This window comes from Bos indicus, chromosome 20, assembly GCF_029378745.1.
Source record: "Bos indicus isolate NIAB-ARS_2022 breed Sahiwal x Tharparkar chromosome 20, NIAB-ARS_B.indTharparkar_mat_pri_1.0, whole genome shotgun sequence".
In the NCBI taxonomy this organism is placed as follows: domain Eukaryota; kingdom Metazoa; phylum Chordata; class Mammalia; order Artiodactyla; family Bovidae; genus Bos; species Bos indicus.
Genome location: NC_091779.1, coordinates 29,457,595 through 29,480,001, shown reverse-complemented (window position 1 = coordinate 29,480,001; position 22,407 = coordinate 29,457,595). Strand labels below are relative to the sequence as shown.

At 37.0% G+C, this 22,407-nt stretch overlaps 1 protein-coding gene across 1 annotated transcript in view; it reads right to left on the bottom strand.

The window, feature by feature from the left end:
* Positions 1 to 4,671: 4,671 nt before the first annotated feature.
* HCN1 (hyperpolarization activated cyclic nucleotide gated potassium channel 1) overlaps positions 4,672 to 22,407 on the bottom strand; it is a 453,436-nt gene continuing 435,700 nt past the window's right edge. Inside the window, exons 7-8 of the mRNA XM_070774701.1 lie at positions 11,787 to 11,951; positions 4,672 to 8,267 (exon numbers count right to left, since the gene is read on the bottom strand). Coding sequence (XP_070630802.1) covers positions 7,399 to 8,267; positions 11,787 to 11,951 — 1,034 coding nt within the window. The 3' untranslated portion in view covers positions 4,672 to 7,398. The remainder of the gene's footprint in view (positions 8,268 to 11,786; positions 11,952 to 22,407) is intronic.

Here is a 22,407-nt window from a genome sequence, read left to right as displayed (position 1 = left end):
ACTTAGGACCAGAACTTTTTCTGGGACATATTTTACTGTCCTTCTGGAAAGCAGTTAATATTCATAGTAAAATGACTATTTTTCTGACAGACTTTCAGGAAATTAAGATTTTTACTGGGAATATGTCATCACCCACTAGTTCAGTTCAGTTCAGTTGCTCAGTTGTGTCCGACTCTTTGCAACCCCATGAATTGCAGCACGCCAGACCTCCATGTCCATCACCAACTCCCGGAGTTCATTCAAACTCATGTCCATCGAGTCAGTGATGCCATCCTGCCATCTTGTCATCTGTCGTCCCCTTTTACTCCTGCCCCCAATCCCTCCCAGTATCAGAGTCTTTTCCAATGAGTCAACTCTTCACATGAGGTGGCCAAAGTACTGAAATTTCAGCTTTAGCATCATTCCTTCCAAAGAACACTCAGGACTGATCTCCTTCAGAATGGACTGGTTGGATCTCCTTGCAGTCCAAGGGACTCTCAAGAGTCTTCTCCAACACTACAGTTCAAAAGCATCAATTCTTCGGCACTCAGCCTTCTTCACAGTCCAACTCTCACATCCATACATGACTACTGGAAAAAACATAGCCTTGACTAGACGGACCTTTGTTGGCAAAGTAATGTCTTTGCTTTTGAATATACTATCTAGGTTGGTCATAACTTTCCTTCCAAGGAGTAAGCATCTTTTAATTTCATGGCTGCAATCACCATCTGCAGTGATTTTGGAGAAACCCAAAATAAAGTCTAACACTGTTTCCCCGTCTATTTCCCATGAAGTGATGGGACCAGATGCCATGATCTTCATTTTCTGAATGTTGAGCTTTAAGCCAAATTTTTCACTCTTCCTCCTTCACTTTCATCAAGAGGCTTTTTAGTTTCTCTTTACTTTCTGCCATAAGAGTGGTGTCATCTGCATATCTGAGGTGATTGATATTTCTCCCGTCAATCTTGATTCCAGCTTGTGCTTCTTCCAGCCCAGTGTTTCTCATGATGTAAGCAGGGTGACAATATACAGTCTTGACGTACTCCTTTTCCTATTTGGAACCAGTCTGTTGTTCCTTGTCCAGTTCTAACTGTTGCTTCCTGACCTGCATACAGATTTCTCAATAGGCAGGTCAGGTGGTCTGGTATTCCCACCTCTTTCAGAATTTTCCACAGTTTAGTGATCCACACAGTCAAAGGCTTTGGCATAGTCAATAAAGCAGAAATAGATGTTTTTCTGGAACTCTCTTGGTTTTTCCATGATCCAGCAGATGGCAATTTGATCTCTGGTTCTTATAAAGGGGTTAATAACCTTTAACCAGGGGCTTCCTGGTGGCGCCAGTGGTAAAGAATCTGCTTGTCAATGCAGGAGACATAAGAGAAGCACCTTTGATCCCTGGGTCAGGAAAATCCCCTGGAGGAGAGCATGGCAACCTATTCCAGAATTCTTGCTTGGAGAATTCCATGGACAGAGGAGCCTGGTGTGTTACAGTCCATAAGGTCACAAAGAGTCAGACATGACTGAAGTGACTTAGCGCATGCACACACACATACAATCTTTATTTAACCAGATAATTTTCTAAAAAAAATTGTTGTTGAAATTATATTTTAATTTTTATTTACAAAATAGTTCTATCTAGATGGAATCTTTGAACTGGTTTACTCAGAACTCTCTTGTCAAGTTTGAGCTAAAATTTTGATATACATTTGTTATTCATTTATATGACAAATTATTTTAATAAAAACATAAAGTCTGAGAGCTTGTCAACATTCATATCTTGGAGTAATTAGAAAAATCATATAGTAGATTTATGTTTATGTTGTTTATATAAAGGCTAATAATAAACTAACTTGGTAAAGACTAAGTGTTCATTATAAGTTTCAGTTTAAGAAGCTATTATCTGAGAGTTTCAAATATTAAGAAATTAAAATTCAATACCATTTATTCACAGAAATATATGATGTCATATGTATGGTAAATAATCATCCCTTCAAAAAGAACCATGCAAAATAAGCCCAAATCAATAGATTTGATCATTGTTTTTCTGTTAGTGTAAAGACAGATACTTACACTGGATTTAAAGCTATAGTTGTTTAGTTACTAAGTCATTCCAACTCTGAGACCCCAGACTTGTAGCTGGCCAGGCTCCTCTATCCATGAGATTTTCCAGGCAAGAATACTGAAGTGGCTTGCCATTTCCTTCTCCAGGGGATCTTTCCAACCCAGGGATCGAACCTGTGACTCTTATGTCTCTTGCATTGGCAGGCAGATTCTTTATCACTGAGCCACCAGGGAAGCAAACATTTAGAATCTAGACAGTCTGAATTTGGGAAGCTATACATATTTAAAGAGTCATGGAACATGCCTAGAAGGCTTTTAAAGATCACTTATGAGCCACACACATAAAAGTAACCACAATTGTTTTTGATTGCAAAAGTGATGCCAAACTAGGTGATTTATTGTATTAAGAAAATTGAACTTCAAATGAGTTTTGACTGCTTTCCAAATTGGAATTTACTGTTATCAAGTAGAGGACAGTTGGGGATATTCACATCAACTTGCTACCAGTCCTTAGATTGTTCTGGGGGTCAAACATATTTTGATTCATTCTACTGGCTTTGCGATACATGTTTAATGTTTTAAGGTAATTACTGTGAAAAGGACAATCACTTGAATCTTTCCATATGCTTGTTTACAAGCCAGTATTGTTAATAAAGACTTGATTTTTGGCATGGAGTTATATGCAGACTATATGGTATATTGTGTATGTAAGTTTTTCATCCATTTAATACTATTTAATATTTCTCAAATGAAATACTTCATTATGTTAAATAGCTGAATATCACCTTTTGAGCAACTCAGAACTATATGTACCTTCTCAATACAATTGAGGGGATAATCAAGTCTGAAAAGCAATCAAGTATTACAAAATCACTAAGATTTTCTTCTAAACAATTGTAATAAAATTATCTTTTTTGGGGGGCAGATTTGTGAATATGCCATAAAATTTTTCCTGTAAAGAAAAGTTCATGCTTTTCACACCCTAAAGCTATGAAGGAAATGATGAAGAACAGAATGACATATTAATGGAAATGTCAATTGTTCCCAATGAAGGAAAACTGGTGAAAAACTCCAAAATGTGAGGAGGAGCAATACGGCCAGTCTGCTTCTACATCCTTCATGAATTTAGGCAAAGTACTTCCTACTTTCTTTGTTCACTTTTAAAAGCAGAGATTCTCATCATGCTTAACTTCACTGTTGGCCAGTTATATAAATCATAGATGCTATTTTTATAAAATGGAAGGAATCAAAATTATGTAAGAAAGTCACTGCTTTCAAGTCCCAGTAGCAGGTATACCTAACCCTGAATACAGCAAATCTTTGTTTCATCCTGTTTTCCTGGAAAAAGGACAGAGTGAATAAAGTTATAGAAGTAACAAAGCCAGTCACACTTTTAAAAAATTTCTGACCATTCCTTTCAGCTATTGATGCTCAGCATCCAATTATCCTGTAAGTACCTCATTTCATTCATATTGTACAATATAAGTAATTTTTCAAATAGAGTATGTAGTTACAAACAAAATAATCACACCTGGGTTTCATGGCACATATTCTAGAAGGAGGGGAAGGAAATGGCAACCCATTCCAGTATTCTTGCCTAGAGACTCCTGTGGATGGAGGAGCCTGGTCAGCTGCTGTCCATTGGGTCGCACAGAGTCGGGCACGACTGAAGCGACTTGGTATGCATGGCATTCTGGAAGGATGGAGGCAGAAGGGACAGAAACCTTGTTTAAAGAGCTTAATGTTGTAAATGATGAAATGATGATAGTGAGATCCACAGCAGCAAAGTAGCATAGTGAAATTAACACATATAAACACACAAGGTGAAAAAGGAGGTGTGGAGTCTTTAAAAATAGGCTTGAAAGATAGTACAGATCGTTCGCATTTTGAAGTGTAAATAATTCAAGATTTGAAATAATACATCTAAAACTCAAAACACATCACATTGCTTAGATCATCCAAGTCCATTAGTTTATTCTAGCAATTTGACTGAGTACTTTGTAGTGTCTTGCAGATGTTACGTTCTTTTTTTGTAAATGGAAAAACAGCCACCTACAGAAAGTGAGGCAGCATTCACTTAAGGAGTGGTGACAGAGACAGGGAGACAGGCCATTTATTTGCTGACTATAATCTATTTCCACTCCTGCTATTTCTGCTTAACACTTTTGAGAATCCTTCACTCATTGTAATATACTCTGTCTCAAGCTTTTAGGTCTGATTCAAAATTCATTTGCATATGGAGATTCTGTCACTATCCAGTTTTTAGAAGACTGATGGCTATCATAAAATAGGTTTGTATATGTAAATTATAGGGCAATTATTTCTCATCCCCATATCCAATAAAGCACAGAAATATTTGTGTTTTGAATTTGGATAAAACCACATGCTAAGAAAGTACAGCGTGAAGAAGGAAAAAAACTCAACTTGTACAGTATAGAAGGGGAAAAAAACACAGGGATAGCTGGAAAATCCATGTTCTATTTAAGTGCTTTTCTTTCTATAGTTAGAGAATACCTATAATTAATTTTATGATGATTATCAAGTAAAAGCCCTCTTGGACATCTGATGATATAAAGACAGAAAGACAGAGGCAAATCTATACTCTTAAATAAAATGTTTGACTAGTGTATATTGATAAAATAAAATGTTCATGATTTTAGTTTATTTGTTGTTGAATTTATTAACAATCTTTATATATATATATTTATATATGTATGGCTTTGAGCAAAGACAAAAGAAATTCTCTAATCATCCCTGATCATACAGTTGTTGTGAGAATCAGCTATTCTACTATTTTCCCAGCAGCAGAAAGATCAATCTTTTCAGTAATACATTTCTTTCTGTACAGTTTAAAACTCCATACTTATGGGCTTAACTATGTACATAGAAAAGTGGTCACTTTTCAACTAGTAATGAACTTTTATGTTACAGGAATGTGAGTCAATTTTCTTCTTAACCTAAGTATATATATTCATACATATATATGTATATAATTTACCCTGTACCACTTTATTAGTTTAACATATAAACCTTAGGGTTCTTTTTTTTGTCCATTCTATTACAAAGTGAATAAAAACTTTATGGTTGCACTGAAAGACCATGCAATTCAATTTTGCTTATGTTTCTCAATAGTGCTCAAAATAAAAAACCAAACATTTATATATATAAAAATATTTCGCTACCAAACCCATTAGTTCTATCAAATGTAAACCTTTAATAATTTAAAGGACCAATAATGATCTTAATAAATTGAAGTTAATTATCAGTATTTTAATAAAATAAAGGAGTTTTGTACTGATATGTAAATGGTCTTGCAGCTTCCCCATAGGTCCTAGGTAGACTGAACAATCCCTTTCTTACACACTCCATCATAGGTCACCAGCATGTTCATGATTACACATTGTCTAGCACTGTTGATTCCTTTCACACAAGCTAGAATTTGTTAGAAATTAAACATAACAACTCATTTTGGTATTATAAGTATTATATCCATAAAAGGCATAACAGGCAGCATGGATCCATTTTAGAGTTTTGCTTTTGTTTTCTGTCCTCAAGTCTGTCTGGAGGCCCTGCCCCATTTAGTGCATGATCTTTGTTAAATTCTTCTTAAATGCATCGCCAGTGTCAGAGATACGGAAGATCTCCACTTTAGGTCATTCTCTTAACTCGGGTTATTTACAGAAGTCTGTTATTGGGAATCTTCCAATTGTGTTCCAGTCATCCACCATATTCGAGGGGTGTGTTAGGCACAAATGATTTCTAAGGGACTTCTTTGAGAAGAAGCAGATGTTCACAGATCATGAACAGAGTTAAGGAAACATACAAACAACACAAAAACAAAACGATGCTTACAGACATTGACTTTGACCTCCTGCTTAATGTCACCAGGTCTGTACTTTTTTCAGCACATCTAAAATAACAAAGCTCCTTTCTAAGGACTATGTTAGTCACCACATTCCTTAAAATTTACTAACCATTTAGTTTAGTTAACAATACACAAAGAGCAAGTGTACGTTCCCAAACAGATGATCTATAGTGTATTTATTTTTTTAAATTAACACCACAGTAAACTACCAACTACAGTGAAAGACACAGAACACACTGGCAACTCCAAATCAAGCTGTAGTTTACAAATTTCATTTAAATGATAAAGATAATAACAACATTAAATGAAAGTGAAAACCTCACTTCTAGACTTAAGTCAGAGATCCAAGTCAGCCTTACAGGAATTTTAGGATAGGCAATTAATGAATGGTTATACTTTTCTAGAAATGAGAAATACTGTAAGCTTTCCCCTACAATGACTGCTTTGAACCTACTTTTTTTCCCCAAAGCATGCAGGGCCTATTTTCAGATGCTTGATTATGGCAAGAAAGAAGAAAAGTAATGATTTTTGGTATAATACAAGCAATTTGTAGAACCAAGCATACAATTTTGCATAAAACACTGCAGGTTAAAAGAATATTGTAGGTTTCAAGCCATTGCATTACAGTTGAATAATTGTCACAATTAGGTTTTGTAAAATTTAAAACTCTAAGTTTTGAAGTGAAGCAGTAAAACTAAATTCTTAAACAATGATTTTTACCTTCATACAGCACAGAAGAACTATTTTTATTTGGGTTGAAACAGTTATTTACAGCTAACATTGATTGAGTCTTGGTAAAAGTCTGATAACGCTTGAAGAGAAATATCCCTTCAGCTTTCTAAAATATCAATGAACATGTTTGAGGTTAGAGATAGTCATATCTCTATGACTATGGAGATCATAGCCAATGCTAGTCTCCTACCATGGCCAAGCATATGGTGTGTTCTTTAACCTAATTCAAAATTCAAAGCACCAAAATACAATTTAGATTTAGAAAATGGGATCTGCTATTTAATCCTCTGTAATTAATGGTTAACAATTTAGATGCAGAGACACAGCTAATGAGAACAGTTTTGATTGGTGCTCTTCAGCTCACTTGAGTTGCCTTTTTAAAATCAGAGTTTTGTTTCCACGGAATCCAAGAACTCTTCATAAAATAGAGAAATACATATATCAAAGGAATTAAGTAAAAGTAGGTTAAAAATAAATAATCTTACAACAACATTTGAAATCCTTTAATGATTTAAAGAAAGGAAGACATGTAACACTGAATGCTAAACAAGTCTTTTGAACTTCTCTTGAGATTTTCAGATATAGGTTTAATAGCATATTTATATATATATATATTTTACATTTTGCATGTAGGCCAGAGCTGTCTAAAATCTCTCTTCATAGTAGGCTAGAGGGATCTATCAGGAGATAGAATAAAATCAAATCTGAGAAGCGCCTCAGTTCGTTAGAGTATTTCTTTCTGCTTTGACAATCAGCAGGGATCATAAATTTGAAGCAAATCGTGGCTTTTCTGCCTCTGAGTCTGTAGTTAAGACTGAGGGCGCCTCCCTCGGATGAGCGGCTGCTGGTGGAGGGGGGGCCGGGGGGACTCCTCGATTGGGGGGGATGGCTCCCGATGACATCTGTCGGAACAGGGTGACTCGCTGGGGGACGGTGCCCCTGCCCCCTGCCTGCAGGCCCGAGCCGTGGACCGTGGTCACGGGTTGAGGGATGGAGGCCAGGGACTCGCCCACAGTGGGATGCGGTCTGGAGATCAGGGTGGAGACCTCGTGGGGCAGCGAGGGCTGCGAGGCCGAGAGGGGCCTGACTTCTCGGGTCAGGCTGGTGTTGTGAAGCGCCTGCGTGCTCTTGTGCACTTCGTTTTTCGGTGTGGAGCTGCCGGGGGTCTGTGGAGGTTGGGGTGGCTGCTGGGGCTGCGGTGGCTGCTGAACCTGCTGCTGCTGAATGAGGGACAACTGGGAAGCCGTGGGGGAGGCATAGTGGAAAGTTCGAGTGGCTAGCGGGCTCTGTACAGGAGGGCTGCAGACAGCGGTGGTGTAGGAGCAGGGCGAGAGGATGGCTGACGGCTGGGGGGTCTGGGTGCTGGGGCTGGGGGAGTGCAGGTTGCTATGAGACAGACTGGTGGCTGTGTACACTGGCGGTGACTGTGTCCTCAGGCGAGAGGTCGGGGTAGTAGTTGAAGAGGTGGAATTCAGGGCTGTCATTTGAGGGTAATTGAGGGGAGGGATTGCCTGCACCATTTCCCTGTCGTGTTTCACAATCTGCTTCAGGATCTCGTTCTCCTGATTGTTGAAAACACCCGTGTTCAGATCCTTCTGGAACTTTTGCAGGAGAATTGAATTTTTCTTCCCTGTCAGCGAAAGGAAGATAGGCACTTAGAAAGTCTACAAATGACTGATGACAACTCCAAGCACCAGTGGCTCCTGCAAACAGGACGATGGCAGTGTTTCATTGAAGAAGCTTAAAAGTTGAGCACTTACCTTTAGACACCAAATAGAAACGCACCTCCTGCCTCTCATGCTTCCTGTATCTTTCTGAAACGTCTTACCTTCCACAGGAGTCAAGTTGAAAAGTCTGTAATATGGCAAAAGCCATCTTACTGAAGAAATGGAGAAATGAAGAAACAGCCTGAGGGCTACCCTGAGAGAAAACAGGGCACTTGGAACAGGATGGGTCTGACAGCAAGATTTCAGTTTCAAGTTCCTTTATCAAGAAAAGTCAATGGAAAACATACTATGTGACAAGCACTCTGCCCAAGGCTTTTGTTGTTCTCCAGTTGCCAAGTCCTGTCTGACTCTTTGTGACCCTGTGGAGTGCAGCACGCCAGGCTTCCCTGTCTTTAGGCAGATTTATTTTATTTAATCCTCAACTCTTTGAAGTAGGTGTGCTTATAATTCTACTTCACCTAAAAGGAGACTGGAACATAGAAAGGTTAAGACCAATGCCCAACAAAACATGGTTAATAAGTGACAGAGCTGGGCAAGGAAACCAGTAGCTCTGACAAGAGATTGTCTACAGACTATGAAGCAGCAGCATCTGTGTCATATGAGTGTTTGCTGGAAATGAAGTCTCCTGGGTCTCATCCACTTGTTGCACCAGGTGCTGCCTTTTACTCTGATGTTTGGGGGACTGTTACATGCATGTCTGAGAAAGAAAGGCCTTTGCTTTTGACCAGTGCCCTATACCAGTGATTCTCTGCTCTATCTGTGTATTTATCTCATTGCTGGAGTGATAAGAGTTACTGATTTCCAGCTGTACCCTAACAACTAAATGAGAATAGCCAGACAAGGATCCAGATTTTGGTACTTTATAATCAGATTTTGTCAGAGGATTCTTATGTGCAGCCAGATAGAGAACTTTTTCATAATCTTTCCTCTTCTGAGAGGTTGTTGTGAGGATCAAGGGGCGCTGATGTATGGCAAGTGCTTAGCTCCTTCTAGAACCTCAATAAGCACTGTCTCTTCTTGCTATTGTCTTTGGTTTGCATTAACAAGACATTCTTTGGAAAAATAATAATTAGCATCAATTGTAGGGTGATGAAAAGGGGGAAAAATAGTGATTTTTTAAATGACATCAATAAAATAATACCTTTGTAAATATGGTAACTGAAAAATAAATCAATTTGCCATATCACTAAATAAAGTATCACATCTAAACTAACAAGGAATATATTTGAATAGAAATGTGGTGTTATATTTTACTTGGCTGCTGGGAAAGGTAATCATTTAAAATGACTGTCAATATGAACAGTTACTTCTCTTTTTACAGAATTGTCCTAATTTCCCAAAGAACAAAGACTTCTACTTTAGTAGAAAATATAAATTCTTACTTAGCATATTCCCTTTATCTACAGTATATGCATTTATAAGCAATGACCCCAAAACTGAGAAGGATACTTTTTTGTGGTCATATGAATAGTCAACATTTCATAATCTGAGTATCTGGGCCCTTGTGGAAAAATACTATAACTTTTAATGCACTGTTGGAATTTTGTGAAGATTAAAAATGCAAATACTGGTGCTCACTTGCAATTTTATTGCCTGTATTATGGAATGAAAATAATTTCATGCAAATTTTTCTTATAAAAATTAATTGTAGTAAATTATATGAGAGAGATGCTCTATCAGAGTAACAAAGTCTCTGTTGAGATACCTTGATTTTGATGCTTTTCAAAATGTGGCTAGTTGGCTTAGGAAAAAACTCATATGTTCAGAAATTAGTCTCTGGTTCTACCATGAACACTCACGTACCACAAAGAGGGAAGTTATTTTCAATTTAAGTAAAGATGCTTTCAGGAACACTCATGTCTTTCATGAGCACTGTCTCCTGGACACTCCGTCCTGTTACAGCCTCTAAGTGATGGTTTTTAATATGTGTGTCGTGTCTAGTGTTCATGTGTGCTCAGTCATGTCTGACTCCTTCCAGCCCCATGGACTGTAGCCCTCCTGGCTCCTCTGTCCATGGGATTTCCCTGATAAGAATACTGGAGTGGGTTGCCATTTCCTTCTCCTGGGGATCTTCCTAACCCAGGGATTGAATCCGCATCTCTGTGTCTCCTGAATTGGCGGGTGGATTCTATTACTCGTTATTATTGTACCACCTGGGAAGCCTTGTTGTGTCCATAATGGTAATGCCCAAATACTACCTTTACTTGTCCTAACCAAATTTCAGATCCTTATGCAGTCTTCTGTCCTACTAATATAGAGGAAAAGAAAGATGTAAAGTGCAGAAGAAAAGCTAACATAACTGTAACATCAATCAAAAGTCCTTACCTTTAATAAGAATGAAGCAGTTGAAGTACCTCTTTGTTTACTTTTCAGTGATCCCAACCCCATCTCCTTTGAGTTCATTGATTCCTTCATCCCTCCCTAACTCTCTTCAACAATATTCATTGTGTACTAGGTACTGTGAATGTAATAGTGAATTAGACATGATCTCTTCATTCATAAAGCTTAGCATCTCTAGAGCAATTTAAATAATAAAAGCTGTACTGTGATGGAGGAACATCCCAGGGGTATGGGAGAACATATCCAGGGTGCTCATACTATTAAGGAGGAGTGGAAGGTCATAGGTTTCTACAGGGAAATGATGTTTAAATTGAACTATGAAGGCTAGTAGAGTTAAGCTGGGAAAGGGAGCAGAGAAGGGTCTGGTCGGGGAGGAGAATTTGGGTGTGGAAAATGAATGCATACCACCTTCTGACATCAGAATGTTCCAGCATATCTTGGGAAGTTAACAGCAAGCCAATCTGATCTAATTTTACAATGGCAATTATTCAGATGTTTAAACTAGTATAACTAGTAAGGCCTTATATATCAATATTTTAATTTGAGAGCAGGAAAGATTTTAAAATAAGTTGATGTTTGCAAAATAAAGCATCTATGTGGGCAGTTCTATTAAGGCTTTTTCTGCTTGAGTCTGTATTACAAACATTAACGTTTCTACTGTGACAAGTAAAATGCACAATTCTTTTCAATTCTTAATATAAGAATAAATGTAATGTTGACCCTTAAAATTAAAAAAAAAACTTGTGATAAAATATAGTTTGTAATGTAGACTCATACTATTGTATTTTTAGTTCTATTTTAATGCCATCTAGAATTTGTAATCATTGGTTTTACCTTTTGGTATCACTGAGGAAATCAGACTGTGAAGCTAGTAAAAACAGAGATGAATAAACAAACCTAGAATACTTAGACGAGAAAGTTAGTGCCTCAGATCTTTCTAGAAATATGGCTACAGCTAATTGCTGTTTCTATGCTAGTTAATAAGCAATCTGTAAACTAGCATTTGGGACTTATGACTGCAAATATATACTCAACCACTAGATTAAAAGTGAATTGTAAGTAAAGAAGAAAATAAACAGTACCTATCCTATCTAATCGGTCAATGGCAACCGTCTCAAAGGCTCTTCTCATCATTGGATATTCCTCCAGGACCTCATTGAAATTGTCCACAGAAAGTGAGTAAAGACGACAATATGTATCAGCTCGAACACTGGCAGTGCGCCGTCCCTTGGTCAGCAAGCAAATCTCTATAAAAACAAAGAAGAAAGATATATTAGGTAATTTTCTTGAAAAGGCCATTAAGACCTACCTCAAAAAAAATGTCTCATGGTTTGAGAAACCAATGATTAGCCACATTTTATATTTTATCAGAAAATCCCTTTTGATAATTAAAAGCACCCAATTGATAATACTTAATCTTAAAATATTCTTTTTTGTAAAAAAAATTGAGAAAAGCTGAAACCAATTCATCTCCCCCAGCTGTCATTTCAATTCCCCTCAAATAACAAAAAGTTGCAGAAAAAAGAATAATAAATATAAAATGGAATTGAAAACAGGAATAGACCATGCTCAGATAAAAGTTTTTACGAATTTTGGAAGGCAGAGAGGAGATGGTATCTTATAGACAGAAACCAGGTGCTCAAAGTGTTAGTTGCTCAGTCGTGTCTGACCCTTTGCAACCCCATGGACTATAGCCCTCCAGGCTCCTCTGTCTATGGAATTCTCCAGGCAAGAATACTTGAGTGGGTTGCCATTCCCTTCTCCAGGGGATCTTCCCAACCCAGGGTTTGAACCTGTGTCTCCTACACTGCAGGCAGATTCTTTACCATCTGAGCCACCAGGGAAGTGAAAGTCCTATGATCAAGCAAAGTTGGATCATAGGGTCAGATGTATGCATTATAGGAATGCTTTAAGTAGTTCATATATTCCAAATAAGATCAGTATAAAAATTATGTTCCAAATGCATAGAGGAATTTTTCATTTATGTAATTTCTAAGGAATATCCTTTGTTGAAATTTTGATTCCCAATATATGGTAAGCAAATATTTGCAAATTTGGATTCTCATATTAGATAAAATCAATAATAAAAGTGATGATTTTCTATTTCATTTTCCAAAATTTGTTTATTAAAATCCTGTGCATTTTACTTCTTTAAAAAATTTAAAGTAATAGAAAAACATTGCTTCAAAATAATGTATTAGAAAAAAAAGGAATGAAGTATTTCTGAAATACACACTCCCAACAAAAGAAAATATAGCAAAATCATTATTGCAAAGGGCCTAAATTCACACTCCTCTGAACTTAAAGAATTTGAGTTCATGTTGATAAACATCATAAGTAAATTATGTGGTAGGCATTATGTCCTTGATGTTAGAATTGGATGCATTAATCAAACAATATCTTCTTTTGTGTTCATTATATGCTGGTAATAAAAAGAAAAAATTCGTTTTAGTTATGAATTCATTTAAACTCAATCTGGTAAGAATTATAATATGCAGGCACTGTGGGAGTACTAAAGATACGCATCTGAACCAATCTGGCAATTGAAAAGATTTTAGGAAATGCCACCTAAGCCACCAGTTACACTGTTATTGTTCATACTGGTAGATGTTTCAAATTTAATAAACAATATTGTCGTGTGGCCAAGGTGGCAAAAGAGGAAGTCACTAGGTCACCTCTTCCTTCAGGCACACCAAAATTACAACTGCTTACAGAGCAATTATTGATGTGAACGACCGCAAGACTAGCAGGAAAGATCTTCTACAACTAAAGATAAAAAGAAGGAATTAGAGCAAGATGGGTAGAAGAGGCAGACATGCTGTACAGTTAAGTCCCATAACCCTGGGTAGGTGACCCACAAACACAATAATAAAAATGGCAAAGATTCCTTTTAAGGAAAGGGGAGCCTGAACCTGATGATAAGCTCCCCAGCCTGTGAGTCCTGAAATAGATCCCCGGAAAGTCTAGCTTTAAGGCCAGTGGAACTTACATTCTGGAGAGTGGGGTGCTGTGGGAAATAGACTCTACTCTTTAAGAATATCTGCAAAACCTCATACCCTCCAACATTCAAAAAGCAGTAATTTGAAGGATCTGGGGTCAAACCTACTAGCTCATCTTTTAGAGTCTCCTGGATTGGCAGGAGGCAACTGGGACATACCCTGAGTACACAGATACTGGTGGCATCCATTTTTGAGAGCTCATTATACCCTAAGGTCACTGGTGCTGGCAAGCACCACTTTGGAATCCTCCTTCTATCTTATTAACACTAGAACCCAGCCCCATCCACTAACTGGTCAGCACTAACCCTGGGACTCTCTGGACCGTGCAGCCAGCCATTCTGGGATCACTCAAACCTAGACAAAGCAGCAGCCAGCAACCTCGACAGTAGCAGGAGTCAAAGGTACATTAGATGATACAGAGGCCTGAATCAGCAAACTGGAAAAAAGAGTAGTAAAAAATCACCCAGTCTGAACAGAAAAAAAAAAAAAGTTTTTTTTTTAAAATATAGTTTAAAAGAACTTTGGGACATCATTAAGCTTATTAACATTTGAATTATTAGAATCCTAGAAGGAAAAGAGAGGAAAAGGGGGCGGAGAACACATTTGAAGAAATAATAGCTGAAAAATTCCCTAACTTGGGAAAGGAAATAGACAGTCCAGGTCCAGGAAGCACAGAGAGTCCCAGGGATGATCAACCCAAGGGGGACCACCCTAAGACACATTATAATTAAAAAGGCAAAAATTAAAGATAAAGAGAGAAGATTAAAAGCAGCAAACTAAAAGCAACCACTTACATGCAAGGGAACTCCCATAAGATCATTAGCTGAGTTTTTAGCAAAACCTTTGCAGGGCAGAAGGGAGTGGCACATATATTTAAAGTGATGAAAGGAAGAAACCTACAACCAAGAATACTCCACCCAGCAAAGCTATCATTCAAATTAGAAAGAGAAATAGATATTTCTACAAACAAGAAAAAGCTGAAAGAGTTCAGCACCACAAACCAGTTTTACAAGAAATGTTAAAGGGACTTCTCTAAGCGAAAAAGAAAAGGACAGAAAGATAAATATGAAAGCTATGAAAGAAAAAAATCTCATTCGTGAAGGCAAATATACAATAAAGATAGTAGATCAACCAAATATAAATCTAGTAGAAATGTTAAAAGAATTGTGCATTTAGAAATAACATAGTGTTGTAAGTTTATTGTACTTCAATTATTAAAAAAAATATGTAGACATGGAAGAAATGCTTCAACATGCTAATGGTAGTTATTTCTGGAGGATGGGGTTTCTAGGTGATTGTTCTTTTTTATGCCATGCTTTTATGTAGTTCTATTTGTCTGCAATGAACATTCCTTACTTGTAAAATTAGAAAGAAAGAAATGTGATTAAAATTGAAAAAAATAATATTGTGAACTGTTCACATTTGTGTGCATGTTTGTGTGTGTGTACCTTTGGTGTGTGTAGGAAGACAAATCTCTACTGGTCAATGTTTAAGTGTAAAGTATATTATTATATCATTGAATCTAGGCTTTTCTAATCTAAAAAATGTAATAAAAGTATTTTAAACCCTATCTTAAAATTAAATTCCTGTGTCACTATAGTGCTAGTGTTATATACAACTTATGATTGCTAAATTATGTCAAACAAACTGATTAGAAATATTTGTATTGCCATGTGTTGCTTTCCAATCTGTATTGTCATATGGAATGATTATAAGCCTCATGGAAAATGACTTAATGACACATAACAAAGACCTTAAAGTGTATCCATGCTCTAACCAGAAATTTCACTTGACAATCTAGCCTAAGGAAATAGTCTGTAATCAGAACACTGATATGATGATATACACTATGCATTTATGAATGCATATGAAAATATGGAATTGCCTTAAATAAATCAAGAATCAGAATCAAGAATGTAGTAGTTATTAAAAGTAAAGCTTTTAAAGTCTTTGTTAATAATTGAATGGTCATGAAAGCTGAAGTGAGGAAATTAGGATACAACATTGTAATTATAGCATGATAAAAATGATCACATACAGTGCGAGTAATAAAATCTACCAATGACAATAAAATCTTCCAATATGCACTGTTCTTATTGGAAAGTATTCTTTTATGTATATATAATGTTTATATTTTTTCTTTTTTTGACTTTCCTTTATCTAAATTGGTTCTTTTTAATTTATTTTGTTTTCTGTCAAATCTCAACATGAATCAGCCATAGGTATACATATATCCCCTCCCTTTTGAAACACCCTCCCATCTCCCTCCCCATCCCACCCTTCTAGGTTGAAATAACTTATTTTTTAAATGTTACTTATAAATTAATATCAAAGTGCACAGAACAGAAAAAGAAAACAAGATAGGAAGGAATAAAAACAAACCTAATAATGGTGAATTACTAGTGTGGAGATTTCCTCATTTTTACCTTTCATTATTTTTAATGTATTTTTATTTTGGCACTTACATTTTTAATTTACAAATGCTTTTCATTTTCCTGTGTTTGTGGCTTTTTCATTATATCTTCCTCTTTTGTTGAGGATGTAATATCATCTATCTTCCAGTAGTTGCTAACTAGTTTTGAATGATGGATATATGCTACAATATGGATGAACCTCAGAATATTTCATAAACACAATGAAAAAAGCAAGCCATGACAGTCCACATAGTACATGCTACCACTGATATAAATAGCAAATCTATTCGGATATATAGAGATTAATCCTGGAGAAGGAAAGCTCCATTCACTCCAGTATTCTTGTCTAGAGGATTCCATGGACAGAGGAGCCTGGAGGGCTACAGTACATGGGGTCGCAAGAGTACAATACGACTTAGCGACTAAATCAACAGATTAATGGTTGCTTGAGGAAGTGGGTGGAAAAGGAGATTAACAGTAAGTGGGAAGGAAGAACCTTATGGGGATGATAAAAACCTGAACCTGTTTGGTTTGCAGTGTTGGCTTCATACTTTGGGAAATTTCTAAAAAGATTGAATTGTTTAAGTGACTGAATTATATATGTAAAACAGGCTGCAATGACAATGTAAAAGAAAAAAATTCAAGAAGTTTTAAAATATATTTTATCTTTATTGTATTATATTTAATTGCTGTTCTGTTTTCTGAATTCTTTCTTCTTACTCTAGAATCATTATTTCTGTCTGTGTGTTTAGATTTTCCCCTTGTAATATATTGAATTTTTTTTCAAGGAACCTATTGATGTCCATTTCTACTTGAGGATGAAAACTCCAGTGATATGGCAGAATATGTGAATATGGAGTTTTTCTTTAACGGTGAAGTTTATTCTCATATTTCCCTAAATGCTAGAATGAGGAAGGCTGTACTCCAAGGTTACCAATATCTCTCTTACTTGTTCTAGTTCTCTGCTTTGTACAATTGCTTTAGAGAAGAACCACTGGCTTTTTTCTCCCCTCAGGAAAAGAAACGCTTGGTTACAGGCTGTTCTGCAATGTGGAAGGAGGGACAGAGAGTCTATTGTAATGTACACGGACCTTCCATAAATCACTGTTGTCCTCTTCACTTTTCAGGTAGCCCTCTGACATCATACTCTTTCTTAGTAGCAGCTTTTCTAGTGTTCTGCCAGGAGCTTTGCTCTCTCTTTGGTCACAGCTCCCTCTACTTTTCCTTCAAGTTTCATCAGTAACCACCAGCATAATTAGAAAAAAAAATGTCCTGAACATCAGAAATTTATTTCTTCACAGTTCTCGAGGCTGGAAGTCCCGAATCAGGGTGACTGTATGGCTGAGTTCTGGTGAAAGCGCTCTTCCTGGCTGGCAGATGGCCACGTTCATATTGTGTCCTCACATGGCAGAGATGCGGAGAGTGCACATCTTTTCCTTGATGAATATGCTCATCAATCCCATCAGGAAGACACCACGCCTATCACCTCAACAAATACTCAGTGTGCTCAGTCATGTCTGTCTCTTTGCGACCCCATGAACTACAGCCCACCAGGCTCCTCTCTCCATGGGATTTCCCATGCAAGAATACTAGAGTGGGTTGCCATTTCCTTTTCCAGGGGATTTTCCTGACCCAGGGATCAAAACTCGTGTCTCTGGAGCCTCCTGCATTGGCAGGCAGATTCTTTTCCAATGCACCACCTGAGAAGCCCCCTATCACCACATCTAACTCATTATGTAAGTTTCCACTTCCAAATTCCATCTCGTTGCAGGGTAGAGGTTCAACTTACTGAATTTGGATTTGGTTGGACGCATGGACACTGAGTTCATAACACCATTTCTCTTGTCTTGAAATACAATTTACATCCTTATTGTTCTTAAACAAAACAAAACAAAAAAAAACCCCCAAACCAGAAATCCAGCTTTATTGAGGTATAATTGATATGCAAAAAAACTGCACATATTTAATGCATACGGTGTGATGAGTTTGGACATCTACATGTACCTCTGAAAACTTCAGCATATCCTCTCACTTTCATGTTTTCTCAATTGCATGTTACAGAATACCTGAATTACACTGGTTTACCAATAAAATATCTTAATTGTATTACAAAGCAAAAATCTGGGAGTAGGCGGGGCTAGTGCTAGGTTAGCATCTCAGTGATGCCAACGCACTGTGTTGACATGACTTTGTTTTTTGGTTGACTTCTCATGATCACAAGCTGAAAGCAGCAGTTTACATCTTCACATAAACCGTATCCATACAGGGAAAGACTTCCTTCCCACATTTGTTTCTTTTAATTACTACTTTTAATTTGGTTTCTAGAAAGGGAGATATAAAGACATGGTAACATTTAAGTAAGAAATGGATTTTTATTTACTTTTCTGTATGCTTAAAAATTATTTGAACACTTTTTACAATGAGTATGTATTTCTATATTTTGTATTTAAAAATACATATAAAGATTAGAAAAAATATAGCTACTCAATACTTATACTCATTTTGGAGATACAGTAAAAATAGTTTTATTTCAGCATAGATATAAATGTATTCATGATTTCTCTAAATTATTCTCTAATGATTGTTGGCCTCTATCATCTGGAGTTTTCATATAATGAATGTATAATATATGTAGCTAAATTAAGCAAAGGGGCATGCATTATATGGTAAAGGTCCCCATTACTTACTGATGAATCAGTTAAATACTGCCTTTGGTAAGAAAAGAAATCTTAATGGAGGATGCTTTTTAAATAAAAATAAATACATGTGTTATGAGACCTTACCCTTTTTATGATGTTGTTCAGTCTTTTTCCCTGATAGCTCAGTTGGTAAAGAATCTACCTGCAATGCAGGAGACCCCAGTTTGATTCCTGGATTGGGAAGACCCCCTGGAGAAGGATAGGCTTCCCATTCCAGTATTCTTAAGCTTCCCTTGTGGCTCAGTTGGTAAAGAATCCACCTGCAATGTGGGAGACCTGGGTTCGATCCCTGCGTTGGGAAGATCCCCGGGAAAAGGGAAAGGGTACTCATTCCAGTATTCTGGCCTGGAGAACTTCATGGACTACAGTTCATGGGGGTCACAAAGAGTTGGACATGACTGAGTGACTTTCCCTTTTCAGTCTCTTTTAACCCTAAAAGCTCCTATATTGCTATCTCGGTAAAACTTTAGAGATGTCCAGCAAATCTTACTTCTTTAGTTCCGTCAGTTCAGTTCAGCCGCTCAGTCGTGTCTGACTCTTTGTGACCCCATGAACCACAGCACACCAGGCCTCCCTGTCCATCACCAACTCCCAGAGTTTACTCAAACTCATGTCCATTGAGTTGGTGATGCCATCCAACCGTCTCATCCTCTGTCAAACCCTTCTCCTCCCACCTTCAATCTTTCCCAGCATCAGGGTCTTTTCAAATGAGTCAGTTCTCCTCATCAGGTGGCCAAAGTATTGGAGTTTAAGCTTCAGCATCAGTCCTTCCAATGAACACCCAGGACTGATTTCCTTTAGGATGGACTGGTTGGATCTCCTTGCAGTCCAAGGGACTCTCAGGAGTCTTCTCCAACACCACAGTTCAAAAGCATCAATTCTTCAGCGCTCAGCCTTCTTCACAGTCCAACTCTCACATCCATACATGACCACAGGAAAAACCATAGCCTTGACTAGATGGACCTTTGTTGGCAAAGTAATGTCTCTGCTTTTTAATATGCTATCTAGGTTGATCATAACTTTCCCTCCAAGGAGCAAGCGTCTTTTAATTTCATGGCTGCAGTCACCATCTGCAGTGATTTTGGAGCCCCCCAAAATAAATTGTGTCACTGTTTCCTTTGTTTCCCCATCTATTTGCCATGAAGTGATGGGACCAGATGCCATGATCTTCGTTTTCTGAATGTTGAGTTTTAAGCAAACTTTTTTTACTATCCTCTTTTACTTTCATCAAGAGGCTCTTAAGTTCTTTGCTTTCTGCCATAAGGGTGTTGTCATCTGCATATCTGAGGTTGATATTTCTCCCGGCAATCTTGATTCCAGCTTGTGCTTCCTCCAGCCCAGCGTTTCTCATGATGTACTCTGCATGTAAGTTAAATAAGCAGGGTGACAACATACAGTCTTGACATACTTCTTTCCTGATTTGGAACCAGTCTGTTGTTCAGTGTCCAATTCTAACTGTTGCTTCTTGACCTGCATACAGATTTCTCAGGAGGCAGGTCAGGTGGCCTGGTATTCCCATCTCTTTAAGAATTTTCCACAGTTTGTTGTGATCCACACAGTCAAAAGATTTGGCATAGTCAATAAAGCAGAAATAGATGTTTTTCCAGAACTCTCTTGCTTTTTCGATGATCTAACAGATGTTGGCAATTTGATCTCTGGTTCCTCTTACTTCTTAATTAAATTTTATTGAAAATAAATGCAATTATGTAATTCTTTATCTTTTGTAAATTTTGAATCAAACGTGATTTTCCAGTTTGGTCGATTTCTTGCCAACTAATGAAGTAGAATGCTTTGTTGGTGATTGTCTGCAGCAGTGATGGTCACCTGCTGATTCAGCTATATGCATGTATGCTCAGTCATATTCATGTCCAATTCTTTGTGGATCCATGGACTGTAGCTAGCCAGGCTTCTCTGTCCATGAGATTTTCCAGGCATGAATACAGGAGTGGGTTGTCATTTTCTCTGACAGGGATCTTCCTGACCCAGGGTTTGAGCCTGCATCTCCTGCACTGCAAGTGGATTCTTTACCACGGAGCTACCAGGGAAGCCCCAATTCAGCTACATACATGCATTTGATTTCCTAGGTTATTTTAGAGTTTTTTTTTGGGGGGGATGTAGAATAAAAAGTATTGGCCTGGGAATTAGGAGTCCTGTGTTACTCTCTTAAATTGACTGATCTTGGGTGTGAAGATTTGAACAAATACTTATATTCTCTGGACCTTCATCTATTCACCTGTAAAATGTAAAATTCAGTTGCATTTCTATAGTTAAATCAACATTTAATCTATAATTTCAGACTTCAGTCATATTTTCTATCTAAAGTTCCATTGGTTTTTATATCTTTAGTTCCTCCATGGCATCTGTTAGGTGCTTAATGTTTGCTGAATTGAATCACTGAACCAACATGCAACATATTCTACAAAATGGATTTCAATCACCCATGGAAAAACTAAGGGCTAAAGATAGATTTATACTAGCAAAGTCCTTTCAGAAGTTATCTAATGAACTGTGTTCATTCCCAGCACAAAACTCCTTTGCCATTCTCTCTCAGCATCACAATAATTTCTTAGTGAGAAACAGAACAAATTAGAGTATATTCATGAGGTATATTCTAGAAATAGTCACTGGTTAGTGTGAGAGAAAAAAAAAAACAATTTAAATAGTGCTCTTTGTGTTTAATGCCTCCAGACACTTTGTTTCATGAACTGAAATAAACAATGCCACACATTTAGCAATGAGAAAAATTAAACTTGATTCTAAACATCTTAGATTTCATGAATTGAATTTCCAGATTCCATATGAATGGAGTAGGTATTTTGTTTTTTTTTTGTAAATTAATTTTCTCTTGATTTTAAGTTATTTTCGGTATCCATTTATTATGTGAAGAGAATGCTGTGTAGATCCTTTGCCACTGAGCTACCAGGTAAACAATATGATATATCTTTGGGGTTTTTGTGCAATGTGTATAACAGAGAAAGTATCTAGAAGGTTTGATAATGTTTTCTTCAATGCAGATATGTTCCTACTCACCAAGTAGAAAATTAACTTGCTTTTGTGCTCAGGTTACTGTACAAGGAAAATAAAATAAAACAAAATGGAATTAAAAAATGAAATAAAATTGAACTCCAAAAGAATAAGCGGAGTGTGGCTTACAGATATAACCTTTTAAAACAGATTCTTCTAGCATATTTTCTAGATCCTGTTGCTTGATTCAATCTTTCTGCTTATTTTCCTTGTTTGTTTACTCTCTGAGTACTCAACTAGGATTTTCCTAGAGGTGTAATCACTGTTTTTAAAATTTCAGTGCAAATTTACTTGGAAATACACCCTTTCATCAAGGATCCCAATTTCTAAATGATAATTAAGTGCACAAGTAATGGAAACTTGGAATATTAATTTTAATTCTGCATGATTCTCCTGTTTTCCTTTACTAAATAAGTTATTTTCTTTACAGGTTAAGTTATTTCACTTATCTAAGAGAATAACTGGGGCTTCCCTGGTGGCTCAGTTGATGATTAACCCATCTGCAATGCAGGAGACCTGGGTTTAATCCCTGGGTTGGGAAGATCCCCTGGAGGAGGGTAAGGCAAC